The 16,801-nt window shown below is 36.5% G+C and overlaps 1 protein-coding gene across 3 annotated transcripts in view; it reads left to right on the top strand.

Annotated features, from left to right (window-relative positions):
* ZZZ3 (zinc finger ZZ-type containing 3) overlaps positions 1-16,801 on the top strand; it is a gene marked incomplete at both ends in the record, with an annotated part of 62,316 nt that overhangs the window by 32,333 nt on the left and 13,182 nt on the right. For 2 of the 3 annotated variants that reach the window (XM_079696411.1, XM_079696410.1), the window contains 4 exons: positions 11,069-11,207; positions 14,171-14,318; positions 14,405-14,520; positions 16,093-16,164. In XM_079696411.1, the coding sequence (XP_079552537.1) occupies positions 11,069-11,207; positions 14,171-14,318; positions 14,405-14,520; positions 16,093-16,164 (475 nt within the window). The remainder of the gene's footprint in view (positions 1-11,068; positions 11,208-14,170; positions 14,319-14,404; positions 14,521-16,092; positions 16,165-16,801) is intronic. The other variant, XM_079696412.1, reaches the window with a different exon arrangement.

The raw sequence follows: 16,801 nt of genomic DNA, 5'->3' as shown, positions 1-16,801 counted from the left end.
ATACTATTGGAATCATAACATATAGCCTTTTGAGACTGAAGAAATTTATTTTTAACACTCTTTCTAATATCTTTAGAAACTTACTTTGGAGTGTCCTTGATGAAAGAAAGCCTAGTCCAAACTTCTGCCAAATTTATAACACCTGTACAGTGTCCTTTGATGGTGATCATTCAGTATCTATTTAAACTTATCTTGTGACAGGGAACTCACTGCTTTATGAAATCTTTCCTTTTTTTGAAGTTCTTCCCTAGAACTTCTCTTGAATGATGTGATTTTGACTTTGGGGTGACTTAGAATATATCTCTTCCCTTTTCTACATAACAAGCTCTCATATTTTGATGACAGTTTTAATGTGCTGTCTTCTGCCAACTACTTTCTTTTAACTTTTCAGAGCCCTAGCTGGTTAAAAACTTTTGGGTATACGTCAGTGTAAAATACGGTGTTTAGCATGTAATGTTATACACTAGCCACATAGCTTTCTATGTGGTTTCCATTGCCATTTTCATTTCTCTCCAGTTTATCTTACACATTGCAGCCATGTTAGCCTTCCAAAGGCAAATGCTTTCTTATATCATTGTTTGAAACTTCCAGTTGCTCTCTGTTGCATTTTTGAATATAGATGCTCAAGTGGTACTTCCTGGGAATTACAGAAGTGGAAAGTGATTTTAGAAAGTCTTATTTTGTATCAGTACAAGAAGAAACAGAAGGCCTGATATGATACAGGGTAGTAGATTTGATCTTGACCACAGCTTGTCAGAATGGGACTAGAAACCATATCTCTTTGTCCCATCAGATCTACGGCTCTTTCTAGTAGTCATTTAAAGAGTTTTTATTTTGTGTTTTCAACTTGTCCTCATGTTTTATATTCTTCATACTATCACTATTCTCTCAACTTAACACAGACTTAACCTGCCGCTGTGCTTTCTCTTGCTCTATTTATTCTGTCTATAATATCTTAACCTCCTTTTCCCTTTTCCTTTAAAAATACCACATATTTTTCAGGATTCAACTTGATTTTTGCTTCTTGTATGAAATATTGCTTGGGTTTCCCAGGAGTGATAACTTTGTTCATTTCATGCTTTTAAAAGCTCATCATGGTTAGTCAACTTTTACCTATGTGTTTTTCTCTTACAGTACATTAATCACTATAATTCTTGCAAATTTTAGGAATTGACTAGGAATTTTAAAAGCTTTCTTGTTTTTTCAGTATTTAAATAAGCAACTACCAATATACATATGAACACCCTCTTACTTAAATTGTAATGGTCTTAAGGGTAGGGCTGCATGTCGATTATACTTGTATCCTTCAGGAACAGCTGATGTAGTGCTCTTTGTACAATGAGCATGCTTGGTTAAGTGTTTGAATGGGTTCATACAAGTACAAGCTAATATATGTCTTTGAGCAGCCACTTCACACTTCAACCTCATAATTGTACTTAGGATCAACTGGGAGGCTCGCAGTTTTTTATGCCTGTTAAGGCAACTTCATGCCATCCTGTACTTGTCTGGTTATTTTGTAGTCCAATTCCAGATTTTTTGTTTATGTAGTTAAATTTCTTCTTGTCTAGTTTTCTAGAGGTTGCTTGTTATTTTTTAATCCTGACTTTTTTTCATCTAAAGTATTTGCTGTCCTTCTCAGCTTCATGTCATCCATGAATTTGCTTAAGTATACCTTTTGTGTGTTCATCTGAGTCTTAACTGTTGAAAAGGATTGAGGCTATATGTACCTTTAGCATATATAAAGAAATCACAAGAACACATATACACCATTGAAACAGTGTTCTGTAAACAGTTGTTTAACCACAGAAAAGCCATCCATCCAAATAACTATTCAGATCATATTTTCTCTTGTGGTTTTTGTTTATTTGTTTTCATCTTTATGAGCACTTTCTGTGTCTTGTGAACCTTAATATCCTATGGGACATTATTAAAGAAGTAGAAAAATGGCTTTTCTCTCAAGGATTGTATAATGTAATAAATGAGGTAAGACATATATTTTAAAAACTAGAGGGATAGGTGTACCTAACAATTCCCACCTTCAGGAAGTATACTATTCAGTGATTTAGGGAATAGCCAGTCTCTTCATAAACCACAGCCATCATATTCCAGGTAATTTCTTTTTGGAAGTAGCTTCTTTGAGAGAAAAGCCATTAATGTATCATGAGTAGACATTGTGATGTAGGATAAACTTACTCCTTAGATCTTTTAAAATACCTTCTCCTTGGAGAGCACTTACTCCTCACTATGGGCAGAGCTGATGAACCCAAGTCTTAGATATGTTCTGTATGAAGTCAACAGTTACTTAATGCTGTATTTATGTGTACAGTATAAACTGAGTCCATTTTTAACTCAGGAAGAACATAAAATGATGATTGACCAGAATTGAACAAGTGTCTTATAATCCTAGAATGTTTCACTTTGAAAAAAGTTTTTGCAATCACTTATCAGGTCCATTCTTCTCATTTTATAGCTGAGGAAGCTAAGGCCCAACTTTTAATGACTTGAATAAGGTCCCATAGTTAGTTGCTGATGGAGCTTGGACTTGAACTAGGACTCCTATGTGAATCCTGAATAGTTTGAAAAGAGTAGAAGTGATCTCTCTGCAACATTGTCTCCCTAGAAAACTTTCCCTTAAAAAAAAAAGGTACAATATCTCATGCATATAACAGTAATGAAGTATTTACATACAGATATAGAGTAGTTATGGAATCAAAAAGCCTATAATTGTTTAACCACAATCTAGGTTAAGAAATACAATATTGACAGCACTCCAGAAGTCCCCTGTGAATAGTTCCTCAGTTATACCCCCTTCTTCTCAGAGATAACCACTGTTTTACTTTTGTGAAAATCATTCTTTGCTATTTTAAAAGGTTTTACCACCTATGTATGTATTCAGAAACAATGAAGTTTAGTTCAGTATTCTTTGTGATACATTATGTTTGTGATATTCATTTGTGTTGTATAAATAGATGTAGTTTGTCCATTTTCATTGCTGTGTAGTATTCCATTGTATACCCATATCACAGTTTATCCATTCTGCTTAGATGGACCTTTGGGATGTTTCTGGTTTGGAGTTGTCATGAATAAGGCTGCCCAAAATATATGCTGCTGTGTATATTTGAGAGTTTCTTGAAGTTACATTCCCGTATATGGGATATCTGGGTCTTGGGGTATGTGCATCTTCAGCCTTACTAGTTAATTACTAACTAAGATATTCTGGTCTTCTCTGAGAGGGTCTTTTACTTCCTGTTCAGCCTTATTCCTAGGGTGTAGCCCTTCAGGATCCCAGGCCAGAGCATAAGCTGATTTCTCAGAGTCTCACCCTTGGTAGGCCCTAGACTCCAGCTTGATCTTCTTCCATTTTAAGCTATCAGAAGCCTCTCAATCTCCTCTTCTGGATCAGTAAATTGTTTCTGGGCAAAAGCACCCCACAACATAGTTTCACTTTCTGGTTTCTGTCTTCTCATGGATCTTGACCTGATAATACTTATGATTCTGTTAGCTCATTGATGCTTTTCAGAGTTTTTACATATTTTTTTTCAGCTTGTCTTCAATGAAGGGTTTATTCTGAATTTGCCTAATCTACATTTTCCTGGAAGCCGAAGTTTGTGCCTGTTGAGCTTTTAGTTTTAACTATTATATTTTTAGAATTTTAATTTGCTTCCTTTTCAAAGCTATATACTCAGTTTTTGTAGTTTCCTATTCCATATAGCTATTTTCAAGCTTGTGTTTTATTCTTATTCTTTGTGTCTAGTTTTCCTGTATGCTTGATAATTTTAAGATGTGAGCTGTTCACTTTCTTTGGAAAATTATTTATTAGTTATCTTTGAGGGCTGCAATAAAGTTGTTTTCCTCCCAAGAAAATTGCGTTCACTTCTGTGGGTATGTTGGTGGGGATGGGTGTGTGTATACCAGTCCAGAATGACTGCTTTAAATGATAGTCATGGCTTCAGTTCTTTTAGGCCACCCAGTTAATATGATTTGGGGCAGCAAATATATACAAGGACTATCTGTGGTAACAGCTTTTTATTGTTGAAATTTTTATGTGCTTGGTTCCTGAGTCCCAAAGCAAGTCTCCTGTGGGGTGGTGGGAGTGAGGGGGTAGGGTCACAGCTTGATGGGAGAGGGTCTCTTATTGGACTTCCTACCTTGTTGGCTTTGTTTTCTGTTCCCTGACCAAGTGAAGTACCTGCCCTCAAGGCCAAAGTGGTGTTGTGCTGCGTTTGATTCTCTCAGTTTATGCCTTCATTTAGATTTTGGCCTATTAATAAAAAGTCTTAGGGGCTTCCCTGGTGGCGCAGTGGTTTAGAGTCTGCCTGCCGATGCAGGGGACACGGGTTCGTGCCCCGGTCCGGGAAGATCCCACGTGCCGCGGAGTGGCTAGGCCCGTGAGCCATGGCTGCTGAGCCTGCGCTTCCAGAGCCTGTGCTCCGCAACGGGAGAGGCCCGCGTACCGCAAAAAAAAATAATAATAATAATTAATTTTAAAAAAAAGTCTTAGTATCTTACTGGTTCTTCTGTGCTTTTAAAATAAAAAAGTACATGGTTTTTTCTTTATTTGTTTTCATTTATTTATTTAATTAATTAATTAATTTATTTTTAAAACTTTTGGCTGTGTTGGGTCTTTGTTGCTGCGCACGGGCTTTCTCTAGTTGCGGTGAGCAGGGGCTACTCTTCGTTGCTGTGAGTTGGCTTCTCATCATGGTGGCTTCTCTTGTTGTGGAGCATGGGCTCTCGGCACACGGGCTTCAATAGTTGTGGTGTGTGGGCCCAGTAGTTGTGGCTCCCAAGCTCTAGAGCACAGGCTCAGTAGTTATGGCGCACGGGCTTAGTTGCTCCGCGACATGTGGGATCCTCCTGGACCAGGGCTCGAACCCCGTGTCCCCTGCATTGGTGGGCAGATTCTTAACCACTGTACCACCAGGGAAGTCCCTCTTTATTTGTTTTTAATTCAGCATTTTTAGTTGTTTTCAATACAGGGTTGATCTTTATATCTGGAAAGACGTATTAGTTTCTGTCTTAACACAGAATTTCATAAAAGTCTTTTTGATCATTCTCTAATGAAAAGTGAGAGAGACCATTTGTGAATTTGCAAATCCTGTAGTTTTAGTGCTTCAAATCCTTCATGAAGGAAGACAATAATTTTAAAAACCGTGTGTTCTACTTTCATAAAAGTAATTTCTGTTCAATCATGTATATACATGGTGAGCTCAACATCTTGCAGACAGTAGAAAATGCCACACTTAGTTAAGATAATGGTATAGTTAGAGTAAATTGAGGCTCCTCCCTCAATTGTTTTATCCTGGTAGATTGCTATGATGAAATTTGTTATTGTTTAAAATTTTGTTAAAATGTTACTGTTATTTTTGAGAACCAATTTGCTTTACATAACTTTGTCCTGTTGAAAATAAAATCTATAATAAATCTTGCTCTTCTTTTTCTTATTTCCTTCTACTCACAATGCATACAAGTGTGCATTTGTGCACACATGTGAAAACATTTGTTAAGTCATCTGATTGGAAGTTTTTCCTATACCCCTTTTCCTTTTCTTCTTACAATATAAACTAATAGATTTATTATTATGTCATGTTACTCCCTCTAGTTTTTTTCAGTGTGTTTAATCAAGCTTAGTGTTCCAGCTAATAATAATCATGCTACTCTTTCCCCCTCATCTTCGTTCCCACCTCATATACTATAAAACATTTCTTTTTGCTAAGCCGGTTTTTAATTAATTAATTAGTTAGTTAATTTGGCTGCTCCGGGTCTTAGTTGAGGCCCGTGGGATCTTCATTGCGGCATGTGGAATCTTTTAGTTGTGACATGAGAAATCTTAGTTGTGGCATGTGGGATCTAGTTCCCTGGCCAGGGATCGAACCCAGGCCCCCTGCATTGGGAGCGCAGACACTGGACCACCAGGGGAGTGCCTGCTAAGCTCTTTTAAAGTGTGTTGTAGACTTATCACCCGTATATGTTAGTATATGTCTCCTAAAAACAAGGACGTTCTCCTACATAACCTTAACTACTTTATTACACCAGTTTGGCACTGATACAAACAGCAATATATTAAAAATTTTTCATCTATACACCCAAATGTCCGTTTTCCCTCTGTGGGAGCTAATCTCAGATTATGCATTACATTTGGTTGTCATGTCTCTGTATCTTTAGATCTAGAGCAGGGCCTTGCAGACTTTTCCCTAAAGGCGCAGATAGTAATATTTTAGGCTTTGGGAATCAACTCCACTTTACAGCTACTCCACTGTGTCATTGTAGCTAGAAAACAGCCATAGACATTGTGTAAACAAATGAGTGTAGCTATGTTCCAATAAAACTTTATTTAAAAAAACAGGCGTGGGCTTCCCTGGTGGCGCAGTGGTTGGGAGTCCGCCTGCCGATGCAGAAGACACGGGTTCGTGCCCTGGTCCAGGAAGATCCCACATGCCGCGGAGCGGCTGGGCCCGTGAGCCATGGCTGCTGAGCCTGCGCGTCCGGAGCCTGTGCTCCGCAACGGGAGAGGCCATCACAGTGAGAGGCCCACGTACCGCAAAAACAGAAAAACCAGGCAGACCATAGGTTGTAGACTCCTGATCTAGAATAGCTTTCTTTTTTTTTTCCTTTCCTTTTTTGTTTTTTTTTTGGTGATGGTGAGGTCTTTAGTGACACTATTTAATGACTGAATAATCAAGCCAATTTTAGGGGCAGAATAACCCTCAGTTTAGATTTTTTTAAAATGTTTTCCCGAGGACTTCAATGGTGGCACAGTGGTTAAGAATCCACCTGCCAGTGCAGGGGATACGGGTTTGAGCCCTGGTCTGGGAAGATCCCACATGCCGCAGAGCGACTAAGCCCGTGCGCCACAACTACTGAGCCTGCGCTCTAGAGCCCGTGAGCCACAACTACTGAGCCTGTGTGCCACAACTACTGAAGCCCATGTGCCTAGAGCCCATGCTCCACAACAAGAGAAGCCCACACACCACAACGAAGAGTAGCCCCTGCTTGCTGCAACTAGAGAAAGCCCGTGTGCAGCAATGAAGACCCAATGCAGCCAAAAATAAATAAATAACTGGTTTCCCCATTAGTTTTTAAAATTACAAATGCCATGTAACCTTCCACAATAGAATTGAAATCTGACTCCTTGAAAAAGATTCTGGCTTGCTTGGAAATAAAATCTTTCTCCTCTCTCTCTCTCTCTCTCTCACTCTCTCACTCTCACTCTCACTCTCTCATAGTGTGTGTAATATCACTGTCTAGAAATTGGACAATACAATTAAACTTCTAGATTGTTAATTCTTGGTATCCTCTTTCAGACATCAGTATTTTTACAAATATACTCTTTCATTTAAATGTTTTAAAATTCACAGAAGTGAGTAAAGAATTCAGGAAGATTTGGAGAGTGAAAGGTAGTGAAAGTAACTTAGATGTAGATTTGAAGAGTATTTCTATTTTAGTCAAGTGTGATTCCTCAGTATACAAGCTAAAATTCTTTTTATGTTGAAGACATGAAACAAATAAAATTAACAATTATCTGCCACAGCTAAGCTTGCTGTTCTTTGCATTGGATTCAGCTTTAGAAATAGATAAAAAATAATTTTGATAGATTTAATACAAAGTTGTCTGTGTGGGGAAGCTGTACTCTACTTGCATTCTTGTAAAAGTTTATACTTTTTTTTTTTTCCCCAGTCTTTCCATCCTCTTAGTTGGTTCAGTGAATAGCAGAATTGAAAGCAGCATGTTTTACTGGAGTAAAAGAGTTTCAGGATTTTTTAATGCTTGAATTTCCTTTAAATATCTCTGTGAACATCTGTGGTGATTGGGTGCTATCCTACCATCTTTTATTGGTTTTGACTGAGAAAAGGTTTTGCTTCATATTGTGCCTTATCACAATTTGATTTTAGTTTGCCCCTTTGTACATTATAAGACAAGTCTATTTTCTTTTCCACATAGCTGCATGTTACATAAAGATTGAAATAATATTTTATTGGAGGTTCCCATTTCTTGGCTAATTATTCCTCACATCACATTGTGGAACAAATGGCTGGCATGATCTGTGCCTTGGTTTACTTATCTGTGAAATAAGGGTAATGGTACCTATCTTGTAAGTTGATTATGAGAATTGCCTAATTGCACATTGTACAATATATATAGTACACATTCAGTAAATGTTTGACACTATTGTTATTTCATATTACATAGTCTCCCATCCATCTTGTGTGGTCATGAACCTGTTTGTCTCTCAAAGCAGAGCTGAATACAGTAGCGAGTATGATCCGATTAGCCCAGGAAGAGAACAGTGGCCACATCACCGGTTAATTTGAACTCAAGTTGGAGTTTTCTTTTTAATTCATTGTGGAGAACTTCAAGCATACAAAAAAGTGGACAGACTGGTATGATGGACCCTCACATGCCCATCCTCCATCCCTCACAACATGGCAGTCCTGTCCCATTCGTTTCCATCCAGTTCCTTTACTCCCTCTCTGGTGTAGTGGTAGATCCTCTATTATACCTAAGCTCTGTTCCTGATTTACTTTGATAATTACTGAAGCTTTTAAGGATAGTGCCTAAATTAATGAACAGATGAATCTTGCCTCGATTGATGCCTTGGTCACATTCCAGCTTTTAGAGGTGAAGTGAGTGGATGGGTAGGATTGAAATTAGATTTATCTGTATTATACTGTTTTTTAGATGTCATGCCAGTTTTTTATTTCTTCCATCTCTGCTTAGGGATATGTATGATAATCTTATTGGTAAAATCTCTGAATACTCTAGGAAATTGTTCAAATTAGCTGGGCTAGAAGACTTAAACTCACTATCTTCTTACAGTGTTTTCACTTATTCTGGACTTTTAAGTCTTTACCAATGTATATATTAGGTCTTTCAATTTGCTAATCATTTAATCTTGATTGAAGAGAAGCAAAATAGGGAGTGAAGAGTTATACTTTCTTTGTAATCTCTGTTGGAATTATTTTTTAAAGTCAGAATCATTGTGGAATAATTTACATACAGTAAAAATTGTTATAATTTACTGACTTCAAATAGAGGCCTTTCTTCCCAGTGGCAGTGACTGACTAGCACTTTTTCAAGCCTCTGCTTGTTTTTTCCTATAACTCTGTTCTTACTTGTGCCTCATTAATTGTTACTTGCTTACGCTAGTTTGCTGCAAGTTTAATAGACTCATAATCATTTTCATATTGATGATACAGAAGTGTGTCCTCCTATTTAAAGCAGGGGTCAGTCATCACAGAGACACCATGATAAGTCTTTGGTTATTCAGCTACATGGGGTAGGCGTTCTGAAGGTGAAATATGGCAATTAAGAGCATTATAGAGAGGTTAGGTTAGGTTCTACCTGACTCAGTACAATCACCCTAAGATTGAGCGTGGGTGAGCCTTCCTGGTAAGAAAACACCAGCACGGTCAAGGTTTGTACACGCCATACACCTCAAAGGAAACAGGCAGAGTGAAAGTGAGTTTAGGCTTAACCTCTGTAACTGATCCAGGAGTAACTTAGTACAGCCCTTGCTTTCCAATTCAGTTCTAACTTTTGAATGAAGTATCTCTAGCTTGAGAGAAGCCATACCCTTCAGAGTTTTACCTTGATTATTAAACATCTCATCAAGGATTAGTTAACAAGGGACTTGGGAATAAGAATATGTTTTAGGCAGGGGGCTGAAACGGTGTTCTAATAGAGAATGTCATGTTGCAGTTACGCCATGTCTGTGAACATCAAAATTGCATTGTTTTGGGCTTCCCTGGTGGCGCAGTGGTTGGGAGTCTGCCTGCCGATGCAGGGGACACGGGTTCATGCCCTGGTCCGGGAAGATCCCACATGCCGCAGAGCGGCTGGGCCCGTGAGCCATGGCCGCTAAGCCTGTGCGTCGTTGCGGAGGCTGTGCTCCGCAACGGGAGAGGCCACAGCAGTGAGAGGCCCGCGTACCGCAAAAAAAAAAAAAAAAAAATGCATTGTTTTACCCTTGAAATTTCTGCTTGTTTGCTAACTTCCGGACCTAAAAGTTTCAGTATACTTTTGATTGCACAGAACATCTGTCCATTTGTTCATTCAAAGAATATTTACTGAGCATCTATATGTTGGGAAGTGTGCTGCACACTGAGTAAACAAAACAGTGGACTTTTCAGATGTGTTTGCCATTATGGAGTTTATAGTCTTTGGGAAACAGAGTGAAATTTATTCAAAGACATAAAGAAAAATTGTGCTTCACTAATATTTTAAAGACCTAGTGACTTATTTTGAAGTGAACTTGGAGTGATTTGTTCTTGGTTCTTTTTGCAAAATGTATTCCAGTATTCAGGGGTTTTGTGCTAACGTGTTTCCTTATGTGTATTGATATGTGAAATTAGACATTAGAGAGGCGGGACAATTTGAACTGGGGTTGGGAGGAGGAGAATATGAACAGATAGTAGGTTTGTGTGGGTAAAATTCTATGTTAGCTGTGCTAAATAGACTGCTACAGGCAGGGAAGTAAAAAATATCTTTGAGTTCTTTCTTCTATAAAAATGTTTAATACTTAAGAATTGACAGGGAAGTAAACTTCCTCTAGAATGGAGGTATAACAGAAAGAGCAAATGAGAACCATGACAACTAAGATCATGTCTGAATTATATGACAGTTTCTTGTAACTCTGGTCAAGAAAATTTGCCTCAGATTTCTTATTCCAACAGAGTACAACAGAGGGACTGAATTTGGTGATCCCTCCTGGTGCTAAAAATCTTACGATTTAAAAAAAAAAATTTTTTTTTTAATTTAGCTGTTTCTTAATGACTTGGATTGCTGGAAAGTCAAGATGCTTGCTTTCTTACTTTCTGTACTTGTTCTGGTTCAAGAATTAAGAACTTTAGATAGGAGAATAAGGCTTTGCTTTCTCTAACTGATATTTTCTGACTAGGTACTTCGTAACTCAGGAAGACCCCATTTATTCCCAGTAATATGTTTTACTAAAACTCTTTCAGGTAACTTTACAAAGACTGTGACTTAATAGTAGATCATGGCTTGAACTCAGTTTTTATTGTTGTAACTAGAAAATTTTAGTGAGGGCTTTTTTTTTTTGTCTCTGTAGTTATCAGAGACTGTTACAGACGATTGCTGTACTCGAGGCTCAACGTTCTCAAGCAGTCCAGGACCTTGAAAACTTAGGCAGACATCAGAGAGAAGCACTAAAAAATCCCATTGGATTTGTGGAAAAACTCCAAAAGAAGGTATATATTGAGCAATTTTTAAGATTTATTGAGATGTATTTGGTAATAACTCGGTTTATTCTTTTTATATGAATATATACTTTTTTAAATGTTTAATTTTTTTCCCATTCTGTAATTAACCATATTACTGAAGGCAGAATACTGCCTTCCTTGACCCCCACCAAACACACAATAAAATATACCTCAATGAAGATAGCTAGGAGCTTTAATTGGATGTGTGTATAGAAACTTGATGTCCTGTTCCTAGCCATTTTTACAGTCTTTTTCTGTTACTTTCTTCCTTCCCCATCTTAAAAATATTTTCCCTGTTTTGCTTTCAGGACTTCAAGATTGTTGAAGCTAAAAGAAAAAGTACTTTAGTATTTATTTACTGCTTAGTTTAGAGTTACTTTTCTAACTCTGAACATAGTGAGATAGAAAACAATGGTGATACAAACAAAAACTATATTTTAAATGTCTTTAAGGTTATGGTTGCCAAGTCTATGAGAATGACGTATATAAATTTTACTTAGTTTTGAAATGTTCTTTTATTTTACTGTAAAATTCCTTATAATTTTATTTTTTCCTTAAAACATAACTTTCATATTTAAGCAGTTAACCATTTGAAAGTGATTCAAGTTTTTATAACTTTCTTAGTGTGTAAACATGGAGATAATCTAGATGTGCATTTATGCCATAGTATGTGTCTTGAATTAGGGGCCCCCTAATTATTCAGTAAATTTGAGAGGCAAATGTTAATCAGCATTGTCTGAAAAGATTAAAACTGAAAAACTACGAAAAAGAATACTCTTTTTCACCTTAACACAAAAATTTAGCCTGTTCAGTATGACAAATTTAGTTATTAGTTACTAGTTTTTAATGAGTCACAAAAGTGGTCTACCAGGTGTTGAGGGAACGGCCCTGGGGACTTCATTTTATTTAGATGATTATTGTTTGGATTTGGATTTTTCTAGTTATGTTATTTACTTGGCAAGCATTCCTTTCTCTGCTTTCAGAACACTGAATATCATAATAGATGTAGGATCTATATATTGATTTGTTAAACCTTCTAGAGTTTTTAGAACCCTATTTTAACCTCTGTCTTATAGTGGGCCCACTTAGGTGTTTATTGATTCTGCACTGCTGTCATGAAACAATTTGCTGATGCAAAAAGATACAGCACTTACAGTGTTTACTTATCATTGATTCAACTAAAACAGATGGTGTTTTAACCTTAATCGCATTTTATTCATGTTCTTGGGTGGGCAAAAAGTTGCAATTATGCACAATTTACTAGATACGTATGTGGTTGGTTATTTGCTGGTTTTCCATTTCTGTGTTTAGTTTAGAACTGAATTTCTTTTCACTTTATCTCAGAAACAGAGATGTGATATTGACTATCTTAAGAATTTTTTCAAAAATGTACAAATGTGTATTAAATCCCAGATACTTTGGTAATCATGAAAGACTTATGTTCCTTGGAAAGAAAATTTTCTGCTGGATTTAATTTAGAAGTTTGAGTTTTCAGTTTTTCTGTGTTAACTCAAGTATGCTTAAATTGTCTATTTTCTTTAGGTTTACCAGAGTAGTTAAGTTGTTGACATGTGATCTCTTTGTTTTAGTGGACATCTAAAAACTCCTAATTGAAATTAAGGAAACTTGGATTATATATTGGTATATAGAATGCAGGGAACCTTTACGGCTTGTTAGCTTTCTTTGATATTACTACCATCATTATTTTAAAAGACACTCTGTTCTAATTTTTCTAAAGTTGAACCTTAGACTAATATGTGCTATTATGATGACGGTACTAATATAATATGTCACAAGCAAAATAAAAATTAAGAATTCTGTGTCACAAAGTGGATTTTGCTTGCCAATTTCATAATTTATGACCTGATTTTTTTCTCTACGTTTTATTTTGAAAAATGTTAAGTAGACAAAAAAGTGGAAAGTACTGTATAGTTAGCACACACATCCACCCCCAGATTCTACCATTAACATTTTATTATATTTGCTTGATTGTATGTTTATGCAATTCTTCCATCCACCATTTTATCTTATTTCAAGATGGAATTTATTTGATGCATTCCAGAGTTGCAGACATGCACACTTAACACCAAAACACTTCAGAATGCATATCGTTAACTAAATTTTTTTTTTAACTTTTTCAGGTGAAATTTACATAAAATGAAATTCAGAAATCCCAATTTTACCATTATATGAGTTCTGACGAATACACCCACCTATGAAACCCAAATCCCTATCAAAAGATTGATCATGGGCTTCCCTGGTGGCGCAGTGGTTGAGAGTCCGCCTGCCGATGCAGGGGACGCGGGTTTGTGCCCTGGTCTGGGAAGATCCCACATGCCACGGAGCGGCTGGGCCCGTGAGCCATGGCCGCTGGGCCTGCGCGTCCGGAGCCTGTGCTCCACAACGGGAGAGGCCACAACAGTGAGAGGCCCGCGTACCGCAAAAAAAAAAAAAAAAAAAAAAATGTAGTTTTGATTCTCAAAATGTGATGTTTTTTTGTACACGTGCTGAGCTATATAGTGTGAAAATAATTAATAGTTTTATGGATAAGTCAGGGACACATGGGTCCATTAAAAATAAATTCTGTGTGTCAAGTCATATCTATTATATTTCAGTCAAACACATTTCATGTGCTGTTCTTAGAGATAAAAATCTTTCTTTGCTATTTCTGTTTAAAGTGTGTTAGTGATAAAGTACAGTATGTTTATATAGTTCAGCTTTAGACCTCTAAAAATAGTACTTATGTTTTGTTAAGTTCATTTTCCTTTACTTGGCTATCTCTACCATTTAATGTTTAGACTGTATTAACTTCATTGGCTGTTGGATTCAAAAAGTGAATAGAAATGCTCAGTTGATGATTATTTAGATTTGGATTCGTCTGAAAATTGGTTGTAGTTGATAATTTCTTGAATTAAACTTAGTTTGTCACTTTCATTTTTTTCCCCCACCAGGCTGATATAGGGCTTCCATATCCACAGAGAGTTGTTCAATTGCCCGAGATTGTATGGGACCAATATACCAATAGCCTTGGGAACTTTGAAAGAGAATTTAAAAATCGCAAAAGACATACTAGGAGAGTTAAACTAGTTTTTGATAAAGGTAAGAAATTACATGATACGAATTTAATTAGAGAACTACGTGACAAAGTCTTGCTTTAATAATCCTATACGTGGTTTTCTTTTTAGTAGGTTTACCTGCTAGACCAAAAAGTCCTTTAGATCCTAGGAAGGATGGAGAGTCCCTTTCATACTCTATGTTGCCTTTGAGTGATGGTCCAGAAGGCTCAAACAGTCGTCCTCAGGTAAGCAGGATAAAGTGCTGGAGCAGGAAAATTTGAATTGTAGACAAAACATTTTAACATTTTGCTGGTTTGTATTCTTAAAATTCAAGCAGTCTTTCACTTGAAGGTATAGTGAGAGCATGAACTTTGAAGTCAAGAAAAAGCTGGGTTGAAATCATAACTCCACCACTTACTAGCTGTGGAACTTCAGATGTCATCTATATTAGAGTCTCCAAGCTGCAGTTTCCTCTTACATAAAATGTGATTAATATCACCCTATGTTGTAGAGTTGTTGTGAGGAATATAATGAGTAGTACATGTAACATGCCCAGTTCAGTGCCTGACACATAATACAGTATTTATTCTAAAAATAAGAGCTCTTGGGCTTCCCTGGTGGCACAGTGGTTGAGAGTCCGCCTGCCAATGCAGGGGATACGGGTTCATGCCCCGGTCCGGGAGGGTCCCACATGCCGCGGAGCGGCTGAGCCCGTGAGCCATGGCCGCTGAGCCTGCACGTCCGGAGCCTGTGCTCTGCAACGGGAGAGGCCACAGCAGTGAGAGGCCCGTGTACCGCAAAAAAAAATAATAAATAAATAATTAAAAATAATAATAAAAATAAGAACTCTGTGTGTGTAGTGGAATGTAACTAGGATTTGCTGGTTGTAACCTGGCCTTGCTGCTGTTAGTTAGATGAACTTCAATAAACATGTGGGTTCAGAATGAAAAAGTAACATTTCTTTAAAATAAACAATAGCCATAAAGATAGGGGTATGTTGAGCTGTGTAACCAGTTAAAAATATTATGTACATTTTAGTAAAATTGATATTAGGCTCCATTTTATGAGCAAGACATATGTTTAGGATATTACTTTATTATTACTTAAATAAAAAGACTAGCACATTAAAAATATTATAATGGAAAAAATTCCATGTATAATTTCCTCATTGTTAGCAAAGAATATATATGGTACATTATTATTTCTAAATCTGCCCTAAACAGTCAGTACATATGATCTCTTCAAGATGTTTCCCCACATCCTTAGGCTAGAAATAAAACTGTTCATATTTCAAAAGTAAAGAATAAATAGATAACAAAGGAGAAAGATGCACCTGGTGTGTATTCATGCTTTGTTTCCTTCATTTTTCTTTGTGAGGGTGGATGTGATGCTTTATTTAAAAGATTGGGATGGAAATACTCTTCTGAGGTACAAGACACTAATTGGAAAATAGATTTGTTAAAAATATTTGAATTCTTTGGTTTTCAGATGATTTGCAATCTACCAAAGAAAGGTAATTCAAATAAAATATAAGCAATATAACAATGATTATTAAAAAAAAAAAAAAGTAACATTTATTTTTCTTTAAAATGAAGTTGCTGTCACCTATATCTCAGGATTGCTAGGAGTATAAAACCAAATGAAATAAAAGAACATGAAAACATTTTGTAAGCAATAAATTATGTACACATTAAAAAAATAAATTTACTCACATATTTTGAAATTAATTAAAAATTTCACAATTTATGTGTTATTTGGCTGTATCAAAGAGTAGTCTTTGTTTTTTCTCTCTGACAAAAACCTTGTTTTATATGTAGATGATAAGAGGACGCCTGTGTGATGATACCAAACCTGAAACATTTAACCAGTTGTGGACTGTTGAAGAACAGGTAATAGATATTTCTAAATTGTGTAGGTTTAAAAAAAAAAAAAGCAGTTAAAATTAGAGCCAGTATTATGAGTAAAGTGTATATTGTTGTATGTAATCCCTATTAACCATGAATTTAAAATATTTAAACTTGTTTCTGTATACCTTTTTGCATACTTCAAGAATTTTGCATTCTGAGAATATATGAATTCCATTTTGGGGATAATTTTTAAATAAGGAACCTGGGTTTTGGGAGGGGGATTGAAAAAGATATTGAAACAGATGGAGTAAAGTTTTTGTAATGCAGCTTTGTGAGACAAAAACCTGGAGCCAAGTAAAGCTGTGCTTCCAAGTGAATTCTTGTTTTTGTTTGGAGGGGAGCTGGCAAAGCCAAGGTCAGAGTGTTCTCTTACATCTTGGCATATAGCTAGGATTGTTTGTGGGTAAGGTTTGAGACACATCTCTGTCTCATGTGAGGATTAGCCCCACAGCTATAATGAGTTTATCAGTTTATAAAAAGCTTCAGGAAACTTTTATTTCCAACATTTGGACTATTTTGCATCCTTAGGACTATGGGAGAATTTAGGAGATAGGTCAGAATATTAAAATTAAATACTTGAATGAAGGACCACACAAAGGAGGAAAAGATCTCTTTTAGT

Source organism: Hyperoodon ampullatus, assembly GCF_949752795.1.
Source record: "Hyperoodon ampullatus genome assembly, chromosome: 2".
Lineage (NCBI taxonomy): Eukaryota > Metazoa > Chordata > Mammalia > Artiodactyla > Ziphiidae > Hyperoodon > Hyperoodon ampullatus.
This window is presented reverse-complemented; position numbering and strand designations above follow the sequence as displayed.